Source organism: Dendrobates tinctorius, unplaced genomic scaffold (genome assembly GCF_039654945.1).
Source record: "Dendrobates tinctorius isolate UK_male_01 unplaced genomic scaffold, ASM3965494v1 ptg000019l, whole genome shotgun sequence".
Classification (NCBI taxonomy): Eukaryota; Metazoa; Chordata; class Amphibia; order Anura; family Dendrobatidae; genus Dendrobates; species Dendrobates tinctorius.
In genome coordinates, this window is record NW_027361687.1 from 34957326 (window position 1) to 34976304 (window position 18979).

Consider the following 18979-nt stretch of genomic DNA (forward strand, 5'->3'; position numbering starts at 1 on the left):
CCTCGCTTCATTACTATCCTGCAGGTCATCGCTCCACTGATTTACCCTGCAGAGTGATACACCACTACAGGATATTGCTCTTTTAGCTTAGTTTAAAAAAACGAACAGAACTTTTTACTTTTAAATAGTTTTATTAATTAAACATGCTAAAAGATTCCAAAAATGTGAGAGCCCACAGTTGGGTCTGGAGGTGTGAGAGGGGGCCGAGAATGGGGACATTATTGGGTGAACTCTTGCTCAATGATGGGAAATATACTGCAGGTGTATTCTGAAGAACGGCCACCAGATGGCAACCGAGTCCTGTCAATAAATCTAGTGATGGGCACCCAATAGTGACCGGACAGTCAGAGCCAGAGTGGCTGCTGTGCCTTCCTGCAGCACTGAGGGTCTCCGCAAATCAGGATAAGAACTGGGCGCCATACGGGAAGGACAACCCCCATTCCTAGGGCCTGAAAATGGCAACTACATTAATAAATATGATGCATATTTTTGAGTGTTTATCTGATTATTGGTCTGGTCCAAGGTGATTTCAGATGACAAGTGCAGTTTAAGATATGGGGAACATGCCTAGATATAAGGGGAGGACCCCAGAACACATGCCTCAATACAAGAACAGAGCTGCCAGAAAGTCCCCTTCTTCTTACATTGTGCAAAAGTCTCTTGTCTATTGGACCGACTATACCGAGGAGTGTATGTACACGGCGGCCACCAGATGGTCCGTCCGAGGGTTGCAGTGGCCACCGTCGTAAGCATTCATAATAAATTAAGGGTGGGAAAAAGGTGGGTGGGTGTTGGGGGGCTGTAGATATGATGCCCCACTTTTTGTCTGGCATGTCCATTATAGAAGGAAGTGTAGAATCAAAACAAGAGGACGGCGGTGATGTAATCAGGGGCTCGGGTCTTGCTTCCTCTTCTGAAAACGGCGAAATTTGTTCTGAATGGCCAGCGCCGCTTTTTCTGTTTCCGGAGCATTCAGATCAATGTCTATTTCCTCCTCCACCTTCTCTGAGTTTCCAGCTTTGTCTGCCGAGAAGACATATCAGATAAAAAAAATAACACTGCCCCCTAGGAACAAAAACGCCTATAATACTGCCCTTATGTAGAAGAATATAACTGCTATAATACTGCCCCATGTACAAGAATAAAACTACTATAATACTACCCCTATGTACAAGAATATAACTACTATATTACTGCCCCTATGTACAAGAAAATAACTACTATAATACCGCTCCTATGAACAGGAATATAACCACCATAATACTGCTCCATGTACAAGAATATAACTACTATAATACTGCCCCTATATACAAGAATATAACTATTATAATACTGCCCCTATGTACAAGAATATAACTACTATAATACTGCCCCTATGTGCAAGAATATAACTACTATAATACTGCCCCTATGTACAAGAATATAACTACTATAATACTGCCCCCTATATACAAGAATATAACTACAATACTACTCCTAAGTACAAGAGTATAACTACTATAATACTGCCCCCTATATACAAGAATATAACTACTATAATACTACTCCTAAGTACAAGACTATAACTACTATAATACTTCCCCTGTGTACAAGAATATAACTACTATAATACTGCTCCTATGTACAAGAATATAGCTACTATAATACTGCCCCTATGTACAAGAATATAACTACTATAACACTGCCCCCTATGTACAAGAATATAACTACTATACCACTTCCCCCTATGTACAAGAATATAACTACTATATTACTGCCCCCTATGTACAAGAATATAACTACTATAATACTGCCCCTATGTACAAGAATATAACTGCTATAATACTACCCCTATGTACAAGAACATAACTACCATATTACTCCTCCTATGTACAAGAAAATAACTACTATAATACTGCCCCTATGTACAAGAAAATAACTACTATAACACTGCCCCATGTACAAGAATATAACTACTATAACACTGCCCCCTATGTACAAGAATATAACTACTATAACACTGCCCCCTATGTCCAAGAATATAACTACTATAACACTGCCCCATGTACAAGAATATAACTACTATAATACTGCTCCTATGTACAAGATTATAACTACTATAATACTGCTCCTATGTACAAGAATATAACTACTATAATACTGCCCCCTATGTACTAGAGTATAACTACTATAATACTGCCCCCTATGTACAAGAATATAACTACTATAATACTGCTCCCTATGTACAAGAATATAACTACTATAATACTACCCCAATGTACAAGAATATAACTACTATAATACTGCCCCCTATGTACAAGAATATAACTACTATAATACTGCTCCCTATGTACAAGAATATAACTACTATAATACTACCCCAATGTACAAGAATATAACTACTATAATACTGCCCCCTATGTACAAGAATATAACTACTATAATACTGCCCCCTATGTACAAGAATATAACTACTATAATACTGCCCCCTATGTACAAGAATATAACTACTATAACACTGCCCCCTATGTACAAGAATATAACTACTATAATACTGTCCCCTATGTACAAGAATATGACTACTATAATACTGCCCCTATGTACAAGAATATAACTACTATAACACTGCCCCCTATGTCCAAGAATATAACTACTATAACACTGCCCCATGTACAAGAATATAACTACTATAATACTGTCCCCTATGTACAAGAATATGACTACTATAATACTGCCCCTATGTACAAGAATATAACTACTATAACACTGCCCCCTATGTCCAAGAATATAACTACTATAACACTGCCCCATGTACAAGAATATAACTACTATAATACTGCTCCTATGTACAAGAATATAACTACTATAATACTGCCCCTATGTACAAGAATATAACTACTATGCCCCCTATGTTCAAGAATATTGTCATGGTTAGGACATGGTTAATGTCCTGTTCTGACAGGGTTAACATTGCCGGCCTCTCTTTGGATCTGGGAGGGGTATTTATGCTAACTCCATACTGGCATTCTCTGTCAGTTATACTGCTATTCTGGTGTGTCTGACCCCTGGTGTGTGTGTACTCTGCATTGTTTGTTTGCTTCCCGTGTATGACCCGGCTTGTTCCTTCACTCTGTACTCCGTCTCTCGTTTTTGGTACCATTGTCTTTTCCGGTTCTGACCTCCTGGCTTGGCTATCGTTACTCCGTTACAGTTTACCCCTATTGTACCGTCTAATACCTGTTCTGGTTTTCTGATCTATTGCTACGTCCTGACTATTCTTTCTGTCTAAGCCCTTAGGTACTGTCCTGCTATCTCGTGCTTTGACCCGGCTTGATCTGGTGTCTGTCTCTGTCTATGCTCCTTGGTAACATTGTCCTGTAGTTACCCTTCTAGGAGTTTCCCTGCAGCTCCTAGCTCTGTGGAGCTTAGGCCACGCCCCCAGCAGTCACGTGATTCAGGTCCTGGAGCATGCATTGTCACCACTGCTGCTCGCTCCGCAGGATCTTTGTGCACCGTCTTTGTACTCAGGACACGCGCCCTGGCTCAGTGAGCAAGTGCAGTGCGGTGTTCCTGACAAATATAACTACTATAACACTGCCCCCTATGTACAAGAATATAACTACTATAATACTGTCCCCTATGTACAAGAATGACTACTATAATACTGCCCCCTATGTACGAGAATATAACTACTATAATACTGCCCCCTATGTACAAGAATATAACTACTATAATACTGCCTCCTAGCTGTGAGGTTGTGTGTCAGTGGTTCTCCTGATGTCTGGAGCAAGCCCAGGGAGTGGCCACCCTGGGCGGGGAAGCTCCCCTGGCAAGGCCCAGGCTTCCCGGCCTACACTGGGACTAGGCTCTCAGGCTTCTACTAATGGGAATGTTAATCCCAAAGCCGCTGTGAGTCCAGTGAATGCAGCGAGTCAAAGCTGCAGCAGTTCTATGAAGAAAGAAACAGTTGTGAGTAAACTTTTGGGAGGAAAACCTTCTCCAGTTCCAGCAAAGAAGCCAGAAGGAAAAGTGTCAGTGAGTGATGGAAACCAGCAGAATGTGAAGTCTTGTAGCTCCCCAGTCAGTCAGCAGCTCCTGCCAGGTGCACAGGTGAGATCGGCCCCAGCTGTGCAGATCACCTCTGCTGCTTCCAGGCAGAGACGGACGTCTTTGGAAAGGCAGACAATGCAGGAGAACCTACAGCAGCATGGCAGTATGGCGCGGTCAGGACGCACACGGTCACAGTCAGGTGGCAGCGATAAACCTGCTGCGGAGCCTGCATCCAGCCAAGGGGCCACAAAACCATCTATGGTGGACCCGCACAAGACAGGATTCAAAACCCCTGTACCCGTGGTCAAGACTAAGCCTGTGGAGCCGGCGCGTGCACCCGAGCTGCAGCTAGCGGATGAGATACCGGGACTTGTCCGAAAACTGGGTGAGTTACAGCAGCAAAAAAAAGCGCTGCAAATGGAGGTAGACTTCATCTATAGTCTAAAGACCGCTAATCCTGCCAGTAATGAGGCGTATGACCTGAGACTGAACACACTGGGTGTACAGCTGGCGAGTGTTGTGCAGGACACTGAGTCTGTGCTGGAGAGCATGGGGCCCCTGGCAGAGACCTACAGGAACCGCGAGCGGTTCGCCTCCTATAAGCAGGACTGTGCTGTAGAGGCCAGGACCCCTGATGTTCAGGACGGGACCCCCCAGCAGCGGACACGGCCAGTGTTACAGGCTGCCCGCTTCTGCTTCCAGGAGGGGAAACAGCTGCAGCAGCAGGCAGCTCAGTGTGAACAGGAGCATACACTTCAGACTGCAGCAGAGGCACCACAGGTCCCAGAATGCCCCAAACAGGAGCAGGACAGTGTATGTGAGACTATTTGTGCTGATGAGGCAGCCGAGTGTGAACAGGAGCATACACTGCAGACTCCAGCAGAGGCACCACAGGTCCCAGAATGCCCCACACAGGAGCAGGACAGTGTATGTGAGACTGTTTGTGCTGATGAGGCCGAGGCTGAGGCTGAAGCACAGACTGTGGCTGGGGATGCTGTGCCCATGGGGTCGGGGGTTGGAGGGGTTTCATATTCTGTATTGGACGTCGCACTGTCTGATGATAATGATGCTGCTTATGATAATGTGCATGATATGTGTGATTATCCCCCTTTGCCATCTAGTCCACAAGGTGTGACATCCCCCCCTGCAGGCCCTCTCCCTGTCAGTCAGCCCAGTGTGACCCGGCAGGTGCCCCCCAGGAATGCCTGGAGCCGCGGCGCCCCATCCTTCACTTCCAGCGCCAGGTACACCGGCCAGACATTCAAGCGCATTAATGTGGTGCGGTTTAAATACATAGGTGCCAAGGAGGATCTGCCACAACGCAGGTATGTGGTGAGAGAGCTGCTCTGCGGCCAGATGGGGTTTGTGGCAAATGAGATACTGGCAGTGTCTAATCTTCAGGACAGGCAGGGCTACGAGGTCAGCTTCAAGCTCATGTCTGACCTGGATAGATTCTGGGCCAATTACCCCAAGTTCAGAGATGCTGAGGGCTGGAATAAGTTTGTGTTGGTTCCTATCTCCAGGCCAGACACTGTCACAGTGAATATCACCTTCTGGAATGAGGCCGTTCCTCCACAGGACATCGAGGTGTGGCTCCGGAGACACTGTGACCTCGTCTCTGGACTCACCAAGGTCAGAGATGAGGATGGTATCTGGACAATGGGGTGGCGGGTCTTGGTAAAATTGCGGCAATGTAATAACATCACTGCCCACTTACCCAACTCCTTCTTCATTGGGAGGGAGAAGGGAAGGTGTTATTATCCCGGGCAACCCAGAAAGTGCTTCAAATGTGGTGGGAAAGGTCATCTGGCTAACGCCTGTACTGTGGTGAAGTGCAGTCTGTGTGGGGCAATCGGCCATGTCGCTGCAGACTGCCGGGACGTCAGGTGCAACCTCTGTGGTAAGATGGGCCACCCTCACAGGGACTGTCCAGATGCCTGGCACAACATCTGCAGAGTCTTCCCTGATGAGTTAGTGATGGCAGGGGCAGAGGCTCAGGAGGATGAGGATGTGGTGGCAGGGACACATGAGGAGGAGTGTTTAATGTCAGGAGAGATGTTGACCAGCTCAGATGCCCACCAGGAGTCCACTCAGGCAGCACCAGAGAAGCAGGGTGCAGAGGGGAACATGGAGGTCGTCCATCAGGTCCAGCAGCCTCAGATAGCCCCCCCTTCAGCATCGCTGTCTGTATCTGATGACTGGAACATTAATAATAATAAAAGGAAGAAAAAGAACACATCCTCCCGTAAACCTGAGGCAGAATATGACACTGGTCAGAGTGCTAGTAAGAAGGTTCAGAATTCTGCAGGAGTGATGGTCGTGTCCAACAAGTATGGAGTTTTATCTGACTCCAATGGTGACGATTATGAGGAAGAGTTGAGGAAAGTTGATGCTGAGTGTGACAGGGACATAGAGGACCATCCCCCACCAAAGCGGAAGCCCTTATCTGTAGACCCTCAGGTAGAGTCTGACATGGACACCAGTGGTGGACAGAACATCTCTGACTCATGATGATGGCTATTACTCTGCTCTTTCTATATTGTGTTGTGATGGCGGGGTTCTCATTGACAGTGACCTCGAGCAATGTGAATAGCATTAAGCTGAGGAGAACTAGACACACGGTGTATGAACATCTCAAATATCTGGACACAGATGTCATCTTCCTGCAGGAGACACGACTGACATCTCTGGGGCTTATGAGAGAGGCTGAGAGGGAATGGCGGTCCGGTCCTTCTTTCTGGTCACTGGCTGTGGAGCCTTACGCCGGGGTCGCTGTCCTGTTTAACACCAATGATGTGACTGTGCATAGGATGACGGAGGTGGTCATGGGAAGATGTCTGGTCCTGGAAGTCACTGTCCATGGGAGGCGACTCCGGCTTATTAACATCTATGGGCCACAGACAGTGACGGACAGGATCCAGCTGTTTAATGACGTCAAGCCTTACCTCTTCACTTCTCTTCCAGTGGTGATGGCGGGGGACTTTAATGCCATAATGACATCAGGTGACAGCTCCTCGGGCAGGGCAGTGACCAGGGACGGTAAGGTCCTACATAACGTTATAATGCAGGCAGGACTGACCGACGTTTTCACACAGGGTGGGCGACAGCCAAAATTCACGTATTCATGTTCCAACAGGAGCAGTAGGATAGATTTTGCTTTTGTCAGTCCTACTGAGGCTGTCGGCGCCCTGAGTGAGAAGGTCGTCCCTTACTCTGATCACCTCGCCTTGTCCTTCTCTTTGGGTTCCTCTAACCGTCCGGACATTGGTAGAGGGTTGTGGAAGCTTAATTCCAGTCTCCTGGATGATGCCTATGTTCAGAGCCGTGTTCACTCCCTTATCCAGCTTCATCTAGACAGGGTTGACTTCTATGACAACATGACCGACTGGTGGGAGGACGTCAAGGAGGATATCAGATCCCTCTTAAAGAGACTGTCAGTTAATAAAGGGAGGAATAAGTACAGCCAGTACCTAAAGCTGCGCAAAGAATTGGAGTCACTGTATTCGGCGGGCGGGGATGACAAAGTGAAGATCGACCGGCTGAAATCTGAGATAAAGCAGTATCAGTATAGCAGGTATACCTCCCTGGTTCTTGAACGGGATTATGGGTCCTTAGGGGCCCCTGATCCCTTTGAGAATTGCAGGGAGAGGGTGGCCAAAAAAATGGTCACGGGTCTCATTGACTCCCAGGGTGTATTGCAGGATTCACGGGAGGGTATCCTGGAGGTGGTGAGATCTTACTATGCTGACTTGTTTCAGAGGAAAGTTTTGGATAAAGATAAGATGGCTCAATTCTTGGAGGCAACTCCAGCGCCTGATACTAATGATCTGGACTTTTCTCCTTTGACAGCAGAATTAACGGTGGAAGAAGTTAAGGAGGCTATTGATAAGTTATATCTGAAGAAGGCACCAGGTCCAGATGGTATAACGGCAGAATTTTATAAGAAATTTAGAGACCTCCTGGCTCCAATTCTCGTGGATGTGTATAGAAATTGTCTAGAAAATCACCTGATGCCTCCATCCATGAGAGTGTCCTCGTTAATTCTGCTGTCTAAAGGTAAAGAGCCGAGTGACATCAAGAACTGGAGGCCGATTGCCCTCTTGAATGTGGACAGGAAGATTCTAGCAAAGATCCTATTTTCTAGATTAGTCTGTTTGTCCCCGGCACTGTTGGCAGGCTCTCAGTTTGGCACAGTAAAAGGGCGGAACATCTCTGGAGCAGTCATCTCGATACGAGAGATGTTTGAGAGATGTAAAGCTCTGCGGTGTGGGAGATATGTTGTTAGTCTGGACCAGGCTAAAGCCTTTGACAGGGTTGATCATGACTATCTGTGGGCCACTTTGTCAAAGTACGGTATTCCGGGACAATTTGTGGATTGGGTGAAGACGTTGTACAGAGAGGCGGTGAGCTTTCCTCTGATTAATGGTTGGCAGGGTGACACTTTTGGAGTTGGGGCGGGGGTGAGACAGGGTTGCGCAATGAGTCCGCTCCTGTATGTTTTTGCCCTAGACCCGTTTCTGAGGTCACTGCAGGAGTGCGATTTTCAGGGGGTGCCGGTCCCCCACTGCCCGCCTCTGAATGTTGTTGCCTATGCGGACGATGTGACGCTGGTGATCTCCAATCCTCGTGAGGTGCAGATGTTATCTGCGTCCATCAGAAGCTACTCAGAGGCCTCCGGGTCTCTGGTCAACCTTGAAAAGAGTCAAGCTCTGTGGACATTAGATACTGAGCCCAGCTTTGATCTGCCGCAGTTTTCCAAAGCCTCCACCCATATTAAGATCCTAGGGGTTAAATTTGGGAGGGATGATAATGCCACGCTAAATTGGGAGGAGAAATTGGAAACCGGAAATGCAAAGGTTCAACGATGGAAGAACTGGAGGCTGACCTACAGAGAAAGGGTCACAATGTTGAAGACTTACCTGGTCCCCGTTTTCTTGTATGTCTCTGTCATTTTCCCTTTACCAGAATCTTTCTCAGCGAGGCTCTTCAGCCTGTTCTTCCAGCTCTTGTGGGGGAATAGGATGAACCTGATAAAGAGGGGAATAACATACCTACGGCGGAGAGAGGGTGGGCTGGATATGTTGAATCCAAGGGTTTTCTTTGACTCCTTGTTTCTAAAGGTGAATTTTGGGAACATGGACTCAAACAGTAGCTCCCTGTGGGTAAATAGTATCAGGTACTGGATATTGCCTTTTGCAGAATCTTGGGTGCGAGGCGGCAGTCTCAAGAGGAGGAGATGGACAGGTGACCACCTCCCCCAGTATCTGGACTATGGTCTGAAGTGTGTTAGGAGGTGGGGACTGGAGAGGTCTTACATTGAGAGCAGTACGAGAAGAGACCTGTATGCTCGTGTATGTAGGACTTTCTTCTACTCTCCACTGGCCCTGAGAGATTGTGTCACCACCACCCTGCAGGAAAGCCTTAGGTTCCTAAACGGGAAACGGCTTCCTCCTAAACTGTTTGATGTCACTTGGCTTTCACTGCATAGTCGGCTCTTTGTCAGAGGGAACCTGAAACATCTGTGTGTCTCTGATCGGAATTGTCCCCTTGGTTGTCAGCAGGAGGAAACTATGGAGCACTTTATATGTGATTGCTGGGGAGGGAGGAAGATCTGGGAGGAAGTGTCAGATAATCTAAAAATCCCCAGACTGCGGACTCTAAAGTATCCTGACATAATCTATGGTGTCCCCTCCACTGTTAGTAACATCAACAGAGAGACAATGTACATTATAATCAGTGTCATCAAATACTATCACTGGCACATGAGAACCCGGGTGTCACTGCACAATGAGCCGTTCGATCACACCGCTGCCGCCAATCAGGTTATGTCAGAACTCCGGTGGATAAAATCACTAGAAGTTGGAAGGAGTCCAAGAAACATAACGTTATGGAGAAACGTAAAATTCAGTTAGAAAATATGATAATGTTTTTTTGTTTTTTTTTTTGTGTTTTTTTTTTTGTGTTTTTTTTCCCTCTAACTTTTTTTTTCCATCCTCAGGTGTGGACACTTTAATTTATTGATGAATATGATCTGATTATTAGTGCTGTGTATATATTACCTAAGTGGTTTGTGTTTTGTAATACTGGATGATTTTTGTTTTATTATAATTGTATTTATGTTTGGGTTTTATAATAAAAATTGCCCCCTATGTACAAGAATATAACTACTATAATACTGTCCCCTATGTACAAGAATGACTACTATAATACTGCCCCCTATGTACGAGAATATAACTACTATAATACTGCCCCCTATGTACAAGAATATAACTACTATAATACTGTCCCCTATGTACAAGAATATGACTACTATAATACTGCCCCCTATGTACAAGAATATAACTACTATAATACTGCCCCTATGTACAAGAATATAACTACTATAATACTGCCCCCTATGTACAAGAATATAACTACTATAATACTGCCTCCTATGTGCAAGAATATAACTACTATAATACTACCCCTATGTGCAAGAATATAACTACTATAATACTGCCTCCTAGCTGTGAGGTTGTGTGTCTGTGGTTCTCCTCATGTCTGGAGCAAGCCCAGGGAGGGGCCACCCTGGGCGGGGAAGCTCCTCAAGCAAGGCCCTGGCTTCCAGGCCTACACTGGGAGGAAACTCCCAACCTTCTCATGTGGATGGAAATCCTAGAGTTGCCTCTGGGGAAAATAAACCTCAGCATGGAGAAAGATCATGTGTTGAAGCTCAGTACAGGAAAGAAAGAGGAGAAAGCTTTGTTTGTCTGCAAGGATGTTGCAGTTAAACAGCCAGGTCAAGGCAAACAGTGTCCAGAGCCTGGAAGGAAATCCCAGAAGACATCTTCTGCTGAGAACCTGAGTGCTGGAGGGCAGGTGGCTGAACAGAAGGTGAGGCAGAGTCCATTACCAGCCTCAGGTGTGCAGCTCACTCCAGGCAGACAGAGATGGACATCTCTGGAGAAGCAAACACTCCAGGAGAACCTTCAGCTGAGACATGTGGTGACCAGCATGGCAAACTCTGGACGCACGAGATTGCAGGATGGTGGCAGCTGTAAAAGTGTTGCGGAGGCTGGAGCCACAAAACCAGCGATATTAAAACCAAGGTGTCACCCCCTAAAGCAAGACCCCAGAAGGAGCCGCCGCGTGCCCTGGAGCTACAGCTGGCAGAGGAGAGACCAGAACTGGTCAGGAGGATTGGTGAGGTACAGCAGCAGAGGAATCTTCTGCAAATAGAAATTGACTGCATTTACAAGGTGAAGGCTGCTAATCCTGGGGATCTCCCTGTATATGACCAGAGACTGAATGCACTGGGGGTAGAGCTGGCGACTGTGGTGCGGGACATGGACTGTGTGCTGGCGAAGATGGGGCCCCTGGCAGAGACATATAGGAACCAGGAGCGGTTTAGGTCCTACACGCAGGACTCTGCTGGCTCCCGCACAGACATTGTCCCAGGTGGGACCTGGCAGCAGGTACGGCAGGTGCTGCAGCCCGCTAGCTTCTGTTTCAAGGAGGGTCAGATACTGCACCAGCAGCCGAAACTACCTGCGGCAGACCCCAAGCAGGAGCAGGAGGCTCAGATCCCAGCGGTACCACAAGTCCCAGCATACCCAGCACAACAGCAAGACAGTGGACATGAGACTGCATCTACTGTTGGTGTCCAGGAGAGCACTAATTCTGGGGATATTGATACTGTTCATGTGGGGTTGGGGGCTGAAGGGAGTACAGAGTCTGTGGTGGACATTGCGCATCCTTATGACTCTATTGAGATTGATGATGATGATGATAATAATATGCAAAATGTCTGTGATTTCCCCCCTTTGGTTTCCAGCACACAAGGTGCAACAGGCCCCTCCGCTGCAGACCCTCGCCCTGTCAGTCAGCCCACTGTGGCCGCACAGGTCCCTCCCAGTAATGTTTGGAGCCGCGGTGCTCCGTCCTTTACCTCCGGCGCCAGTTACACCGGGCAGGCATTCAAAAGGAGGAATGTGGTGCGGTTCAGGCACAGAGGTGCCAAGGAGGACCTGCCAGACAGGAGGCTGGTGGTCAGGGAGCTCCTGTGCCGCCAGATGGGGTTTGCGTCGGTTAATATCTTGGCGGTCATCAATCTGCCAGACAGACAGGGCTATGACATCAGTTTTAAGCTCATATCTGATCTGAACAGATTCTGGGCCAATTTCCCCAAGTTCAGGGACGCTGATGGCTGGAATAAATTCAGCTTCATTCCAATATCTAAGCCAGATACCGCCATGGTTAATATCTTTTGGAATGAGGCTGTTCCCCTGCAGGACATTGTGGTGTGGTTCCGGAGGCATTGTGACCTTGTCTCCGACCTCACCAAAAACAGGGATGAGGAAGGTATATGGACCGGTGGGTGGAAGGTGCTGGTGAAACTGCACCAGCACAACAATATCACGGCTCACTTACCCAACTCCTTCTTTATCGGGAGGGAGAAGGGGGTTTGCTTCAACCCTGGGCAGCCACGAAAGTGTTTTAAGTGTGGTAAAGTGGGTCACCTGGCAAACACCTGTACCGTGGTAAAGTGCAGCCTGTGCGGGGAAGTCGGCCACTTAGCGGCAGATTGCCAGAACATCAAGTGCAACCTCTGTGGGGAGATCGGCCACCCTCACAGGGACTGTCCAGATGCCTGGCACAATATATGCAAGCTCCTTCCTGATGAGGAGTTAGTGACAGGGACAGAGGCTCAGGAGGAGGAGGCTTATTGTCAGGGACAGTACTGACCAGGTCAGAGGTCCACCAGGGGTCCGCTCAGGTAACATCAGAGCAGCTTTGCACAGACGGTACAGAGGGGAGCATGGAGGTCGTCCCTCAGATCCAGCAGCCACATGTAGCCACCACTTCAGTATCACCATCTCTAGCTGAAGAAAGTGGCTGTAATCAGGTAAAAAGGAAAAAAAAAGACAAGACCTCCCATAAACCTGAGGAGGAGTATGTCACTAGCCAGGGTGGCAGGAAAAAAGTCCAGAGTTCAGCAGGTGTGATGGTCATGTCCAATAAGTTTGTCTGAGTCTGATGGGGACTTGGAGGAAGAGATAAAAAGAATAGGAACTGAGTATGACAGGGACGTAGCGGACCATCTCCCTACAAAACGGAAGCCCGTACCTGCTGACACTCAGATACAGTCTGACATGTAGACCGGTGGTAGTCAGAACATCTGTGACCCAGACTTATGATGATGGCTTTTGCATCTCTGCTCCTCTGTTTTGGTATTGTGATGGCGGATTTCTCATTCATTACCACCATTAAATATTACCACTGGCACATGAGAACCCGAGTGTCCCTCCACAGCGAGCCCTTCCATCCTGTCACCGCAGTCACAAAGATACTGTCCGAGCTCAGATGGATAAGAACGTTAGAGATAAAGAAAAGTCAGAGTAATGAGAGACTATGGAGGAATGTGTCTGTGGGATAATAACATGATCTTGTTACTAAAAGAGTTTATTTCATTTTCTTCCTTCCACAGGAGTGAACTCTAAGTTACCTTTATTCCTAATGTATTAATTTAGTTCTATAATTATTGTCTGATGCATTCATGAGTATTTATGTTTTGTATTAAGGAAGAATTCTGTTAATTTTTAATTGTGTTTGTGGGTTTTATACAATAAAAATTGCCCCCTATGTACAAGAATATAACTACTATAATACTGCTCCTATGTACAAGAATATAACTACTATAATACTGCCCCTATGTAAAAGAATATAACTACTATAATACTGCTCCTATGTACAAGAATATAACTACTATAATACTGCCCCTATGTACAAGAATATAACTACTATAATACTGCTCCCTATGTACAAGAATGTAACTACTATAACACTGCCCTCTATGTACAAGAATATCACTACTATAATACTGCCCTCTATGTAGAAGAATATAACTACTATAATACTGCTCCTATGCACAAGAATATCACTACTATAATACTGCTCCTATGTACAAGAATATAACTACTATAATACTGCCCTCTATGTACAAGAATATAGCTACTATCACACTGCCCCATGTACAAGAATATAACTACTATAATACTGCATCTATGTACAAGAATATAACGACTGTAATACTGCTCCTATGTACAAGAATATAACTACTATAACACTGCCTCATGTACAAGAATATATCTACTATAATACTCCCCCTATGTACAAGAACATAACTACTATAATACTGCCCCCTATGTACAAGAATATAACTACTATCACACTGCCCCATGTACAAGAATATAACTACTATAATACTGCTCCTATGTACCAGAATATCACTACTATAATACTGCTCCTATGTACAAGAATATAACTACTATAATACTTCCCTCTATGTAGGAGAATATAACTGCTATAATACTGCCCCTATGTACAAGAATATAACTGCTATAATACTGCTCCTATGTACAAGAATATAACTACTATAATACTTCTCCTATGTACAAGAATATAACTGCTATAATACTGCCCCCTGTGCAGGGTCGTACTGGCCCACCGGAGCAGCAGTTGGAGAAAGAATCCTGTCCCCGCTGCTAAAGAGAAATGGATATTCACACTTCCCCATGCCCCCATGGTCGTGGAGAGGAGTGAATACCATTTCACTTTAATAGCGGGCAGTGTTAGCCGCAGGCTGCAGCTAACACTTCCAACATGTAAAGCCCCACCACCACCCCTCCACTCTGTCACACAAAGCACCGCATCGCATACACACACGCACGCACAAAGCAACACAGCCCCCCCACCTCTCCGCAGCATATCCCGGCATCCTGCTTCCTGCCCGGCGCTTCCTGTCTGAGAAAGCACAGCTGGATGACGTCATCATTCAGCGTGCGGCTGTTTCAGACAGAAAGCTGCCGGCGAGGAAGAGGCTGCCGGGATGTGCTGCGGGGAACTTGCGGAGAGGTGTGTGGTGCTGTGTGTGCGTGTGTGTATGCGATGCGGTGCTTTGTGTGTGAGTGTGAGAGAGTGGTGCTGTTTATGTATTGCAGATGTGTGTATTGGAGATTGGCAATGATGGGGTGGTGGGGAAGGAGGCAATGATGGAGGTGGTGAAATGGGCAATGATGGGATGGTAGGGGTGAAGGCAATGATGGTGGTGGGGGAAGGCAATGATGAAGGCGTTGAAATGGGCAATGATGGAGGTGGTGGGGGAGAAATCAATGATGGTTGTGGTGTAAAGGACAATGATGGTAGTGGAGGAAAGGACAATGGTGGTGGTGGGGGAGGAGGCAGAGATTGAGGTGTTGTGAGGGAGAATGCAATGATGGAGGTGGGGGAAAAGGCAATGATGGAAGTGGTGATGAGGACAATGATGGAGGTGGAGAGGGGCTGCATCATAGCCTATGAGGGGAGCTGCATTATACTTTATGAGGGGGCTACATTATTCTTTCAGGGGACTACATTATATTCTGGGGGGCTACAGTATACTCTATGGGGGGGCTGCATTATATTCTGTGGTAGGGCTGCATTATTCTCTCAGGGGACTACATTATATTCTGGGGGGCTACATTGTACTATATGAGGGGGCAGCATTATGCCCTATGAGAAGGCTACATTATACTTTGGGGGGCTGCATTATATTCTGTGGTGGGGCTGCATTATACTGTATGAGTGGGGCTGCAGTATACCCTATGAGGGTGCTACATTATATTCTATGGTGGGGACTGTATTATACCTTATGAGGGGGTTGCATTATATTTTGTGGGGTGCTGCATTATATTCTATGAGAAGGGATGCATTATATTCTATGAGAGGGGGCTGTATTATATTCTATGAGGGGAGCTACATTATTTTATGAGGAAGTCTACATTATATTCTATGGTGGGGGCTGCATTATACCTTATGAGGGGGTTAAATACACCAAAATTAGTCTATGCAATAAACAAACTGGCACTTCATGGCATGAATCAAGAAAAAAAGATCTGACTTATATCACCTTGTAGCCGAAAAAGAGACCCAGCAAAATTAGATTAAAATCATACTTTTATAAATATGTATTAAAATATGGTTAAAATAACAAAAATGCCCAGCAGGAGGATATTTAAACGTCATTCAATTAGAGATTAAAAATTTAAATATAAAGATGTCCTTTAAGGTAAATTTATTGCCCAATAGCAAGATCATAAAAGGCTAAACCCTAAAATTGCAACTACTAGCACAAATAACCACAAACCCAGTATAAATATTCATATAAATAGTGTAAAGGTAAATAAGATTCAGATTATATTGCGTCTGCACTGAAGTCTCAAATATCGCCATATAAGATATATCTGCATCAATAAGGATATCAATCCTAAAGAAACTACAGAAATAGCAGGGTAGCCAAAAGAAATATAATAACTCAGTGCAATTTACCTAGTATAATAGGGCATCAGTAAAGCTGGATGGCATGACCTCCTCCACCCCAATGCAAGGCGAAAGGCCTGTGTTTCAGAGCACTGTCCCTCGTCAGTGCAAAGTGTGAGATCGGGTTTGGCTGTGTGAGAGGCATATGAATGATATCCAAGAAGTATTGTTTCTCCTTGTGGAGACTGACAAGTCTGAGATGACGAGACTTAACGCCACAATGCTCCTCTGGGAAACATGCAAATTGTTTCTTCAGAGAGGAAGAGGACTAGAACTCTAGTGCCACCTATTGGAAGTAGCAATCCTAAAAGTCAATGTCGACACTTTAACGAGCCTTGACACATGACACACAGCCAAACCAGATCTCACACTTAGCACTGATGAGGGGCAGTACCCCGAAACAGTGTCTGCAAATTGAGATTTTGGTTTGGCTTTTATCCTAAGTCATGTGACAAGGCTCGTTAAAGGTTCAACATTGACTATTAGGATTGCTACCTCCAATAGGTGGCACTAGAGTTCTAGTTCTCTTCCTCTCTGAAGAGACAATTTGCATAATACTGACCAAGAAAGCCATCCACAACCTGTCTCCTCCATATATCGCTGAATTGATCTGCCGATATCCTCCCTCATGTACTCTCCGGTCCACCTAAAACTTCTTTTTCTCCTCCACATTTATTCGCTCCTCACCTAATCGCCTCCAAGACTTCTCCCGAGTATCCCCCCATGCATTCTGTGCCCCAACACGTTCGACTATCAACCACATTCGGATCCTTCAGCTGGAACATGAAAACCCATCTCCTTAAGAAAGCTTACAGCCTGCAATGATCCCTGCTGCCTAATCACCACTACTGGAGCTACTGCCTCACCAACACCGGAGCTGCTGCAACCCCCCAACATACTGTCTCCTTCCCCACCATCCTGTAGAATGTAAGCCCAAAAGGGCAGGGTCCTCTCTCCCCTCTCTATCAGTCTGTTATTGTTAGTTTGTTTACTGTAAGTGATAACTGTAATTTGTATGTAACCCCTTCTCATGTGCAGCACCATGGAATCAATGGTGCTATATAAATAGCTAAATAATAAAAATAATAAGACTGCTCCTATGTACAAGAATATAACTACTATAATATTGCCCCCTATGTCCAAGAATATAACTACTATAATACTGCCCCTATGTACAAGACTATAACTACAATAATACTATCCCCTATGTCCAAGAATATAACTACTATAATACTGCTCCTATGTACAAGAATATAACTACTATAATACTGCCCCTATGTACAAGAATATAACTACTATAATACTGCCCCCTATGTACAAGAATATAACTACTATAATACTGCCCCTATGTACAAGAATATAACTACTATAATACTGCCCCTATATACAAGAATATAACTACTATAATACTGCCCCTATGTACAAGAATATAACTACTATAATACTGCTCCTATGTACAAAAATATAACTACAATAATACTGCCCCATATATAGGAAGATAACTACTATAATACTGTCCCCTATGTACAAGAATATAACTACTATAATACTGCCCATTATGTACAAGAATATAACTGCTATTATACTGCTCCAATTTACAAGAATATAACAACTATTTAAATACTGCTCATATGTACAAGAATATAACTACTATAATACTGCCCCTATGTACAAGAATATAGCTACTATAATACTGTTCCTATGTAGAAGAATATAACTACTATAATACTGCTCCCTATGTACAAGAATATAACTACTATAATACTACCCCAATGTACAAGAATATAACTACTATAATACTGCCCCCTATGTACAAGAATATAACTACTATAATACTGCCCCCTATGTACAAGAATATAGCTACTATAATACTGCTCCTAAGTACAAGAATATAACTACTATAAGGCTGTGTGCACACGCTGCGGATTTTGCTGCGGTTCCGCAGCGGTTTTGGCCGCTGCGGACCCGCAGCAGTTTCTGCTGCGGTGTACAGTACCATGATTCCCTATGGGAATCAAAAACCGCAGTGCAGACGGTGCGGAATTTTCTGCGCGGATTATCTGCGGTTTTCAATCCGCAGAAAGAATTGACATGTCAATTCTTTCTGCGGATTCTCCTGCGGTTTGCCATCTCCTCCATTGAGGAGATGAAAAACCGCAGAGCAATCCGCAGGTAAAACCGCAGGTATTTTGACCTGCGGTTTCACCTGCGGATTTTACAAAATCCGCGAGGATGAATCCGCACCTAATCCGCAGCGTGTGCACACAGCCTAATACTGCCCCTATGTACAAGAATATAACTACTATAACTACTATAATACTGCTTCTATGTACAAAAATATAACTACAATAATACTGCCCCATATATAGGAATATAACTACTATAATACTGCCCCTATGTACAAGAATATACAGTAACTACTATAATACTGTCCCCTATGTACAAGAATATAACTACTATAATACTGCCCATTATGTACAAGAATATAGCTACTATAATACTGCTCCTATGTACAAGAATATAACTACTATAATGCTGCCCCCTATGTACAAGAATATAACTACTATAATACTGCCCCTATGTACAAGAATATAACTACTATAATACTGCCTGT

At 45.2% G+C, this 18979-nt stretch overlaps 1 protein-coding gene across 2 annotated transcripts in view; it reads right to left on the reverse strand.

Annotated features, from left to right (window-relative positions):
• Nucleotides 1-111: 111 nt before the first annotated feature.
• PCP4L1 (Purkinje cell protein 4 like 1) overlaps nucleotides 112-18979 on the reverse strand; it is a 114188-nt gene continuing 95320 nt past the window's right edge. For both annotated transcript variants that reach the window (XM_073566901.1, XM_073566900.1), the window contains exon 3: nucleotides 112-1023. In XM_073566901.1, coding sequence (XP_073423002.1) covers nucleotides 887-1023 — 137 coding nt within the window. In that variant the 3' untranslated portion in view covers nucleotides 112-886. The remainder of the gene's footprint in view (nucleotides 1024-18979) is intronic.